We start from the raw sequence: 1,743 nt of genomic DNA, 5'->3' as shown, positions 1-1,743 counted from the left end.
CTCCCTTTTCATTAGCGTGCACGTGCAATCAGGGTCACAGAAGGAAGCTGGGTCATCAGTGGTTCTGCATGTAGGCAGTCCCAACGTTTTTGTCAGATTGTACTGAAGAGAGCCCAAATGAAGGAGGAAAAAGAAAGAAGAGGAGGAGAAAGAAAATGAGTAAAAGCCAGAGCCTCACCTAAACCATTGCTGCTGCTTAGGGGCCGGATGGCCCATCAGGGTCACAGGGAAGACGGGTTTCAGCAGAGATCTGGACATTTTTTCCTGAGGCATCAGGGGCAGGGGCAAGGTCTCGGTGGGTCTGCGCAGCTGCTGAGCATCCTGCAATATAGGGAAGAGGTGAGAGAGTAAACTGAGTTTCTCAGGACATAAACCCCCCAAAGTTCAAACTCGGTGCCACCACATCGCTCCTGCATCATAGCAGCCCTCTAGGATGTAGTAAAACGGTTCCTTTGAACCTCAGAGACTTTAAATCTTGACAGGCGCACACAGCTTCATCCTTCCCTCCTGGGGCCACTGGTGGGCTTGAACTCCTGACATTGTGTTTAGCAGCCCAATTTGTAGCCCACCAGGACTCCTGAGGGACATAAAAACAAACCAACCCTCACTGCCATTGAGGAAGATGGCGACGCATAGCAACTCTATAGAGCAGGGTAGAACTGCCCCTGTGGGTTTCCGAGACAGTAGCTGTTTACCAAAGTAGAAAGCCCATGCTCCTAAAGCCTGGCCTAAATTCTAATTCTAAATGCAACAAAACCTGACCTGTCAGGTAGGGAAACAGGAACTCAAACCAGAACAAGAAGTCGTCCCTGGAGTGGAGTGCTACCTACCTGCCTCATTGCCAGATGGCTTGTCCAAGCTTAGTTGGCTTCACAAGAAGCCGGCTAGCTTGCCCACTGTCGCTCTGAAGGGAATGGCCGAGGGAGGTACCCATTTTTTGAGAAAGATTCAACAAGGGAACTGCTTGGTAATTTGGGATTGCAACCCCTGGGGCACTGCAGGGAAAGACTACAGAAGGGGATGGCTTGTTGGCAGAGTTACAGAGGAGAGCCCTGGCGGCACAGTGGTTACACATCAGGCTGCTAACCACAAGATCAGCAGTTTGAAACTATCAGCTGCTCCTTGGGAGAAAGATGAGGCTTTCTACTCCCCTGAAAAGTTATCGTTTTGGGAACCCACAGGGGCAGCGCTATCCTGTCTTACAGGATTGGCATCAACTCAGTGGTGTTGAGGTGTTTTCTCTTGGTTTGTTGGTTGGTTTTCTGGCGTGATCACAGAATCAATGACTTTCAGAAAGGCTCTGCAAGGTCACCCAGTCTGGCCTTGACCGTACCAGATGAATAGCCTTGACCCCACCAAATGATAGCCATGTCTGACCCATGTTACAGCTCCTTTGCAAGCACCTATGCTGTTCTTATACTTGTCTATGCATAGATATCTGTAGATGGATGTTTTCTTCCACGCGATCCTAAGCAATCCTAAGCTCCTTAGAGATCGCCACCTTTGTCCAACAAGAGAAAGAGGAGATGGCGTATGCATATTAAGGAGGCAGTGTAGATAAGACACTGGGACTTTCTATCTTCTTGAGTTGTTCCTTTTTCCAGATTTTAAAACAAAACCTCTGACTCATAGCGATCCTATAGGACAGAGTACAAAGATCTCTTTGGGTTTCCAAGACTTTAAATCTTCACTGGAGTAGACGGTCTTCATCTTTCTTCTGCACAGTGGCGGGCAGGTTTGAAC

The 1,743-nt window shown here is 48.6% G+C and overlaps 1 protein-coding gene across 1 annotated transcript in view; it reads right to left on the bottom strand.

Moving 5' to 3' along the window:
• TSGA13 (testis specific 13) overlaps nt 1–1,743 on the bottom strand; it is a 31,767-nt gene that overhangs the window by 4,646 nt on the left and 25,378 nt on the right. Inside the window, exon 4 of the mRNA XM_004707886.1 lies at nt 179–321. Within this exon, the coding sequence (XP_004707943.1) occupies nt 179–321 (143 nt within the window). The remainder of the gene's footprint in view (nt 1–178; nt 322–1,743) is intronic.

This window comes from Echinops telfairi, unplaced genomic scaffold (assembly GCF_000313985.2).
Source record: "Echinops telfairi isolate 266 unplaced genomic scaffold, ASM31398v2 ScPeMD7_23;HRSCAF=83, whole genome shotgun sequence".
NCBI lineage: Eukaryota > Metazoa > Chordata > Mammalia > Afrosoricida > Tenrecidae > Echinops > Echinops telfairi.
Note: the sequence above shows the minus strand (reverse complement) of the source record. Positions and strands in the feature narration are given on the sequence as shown.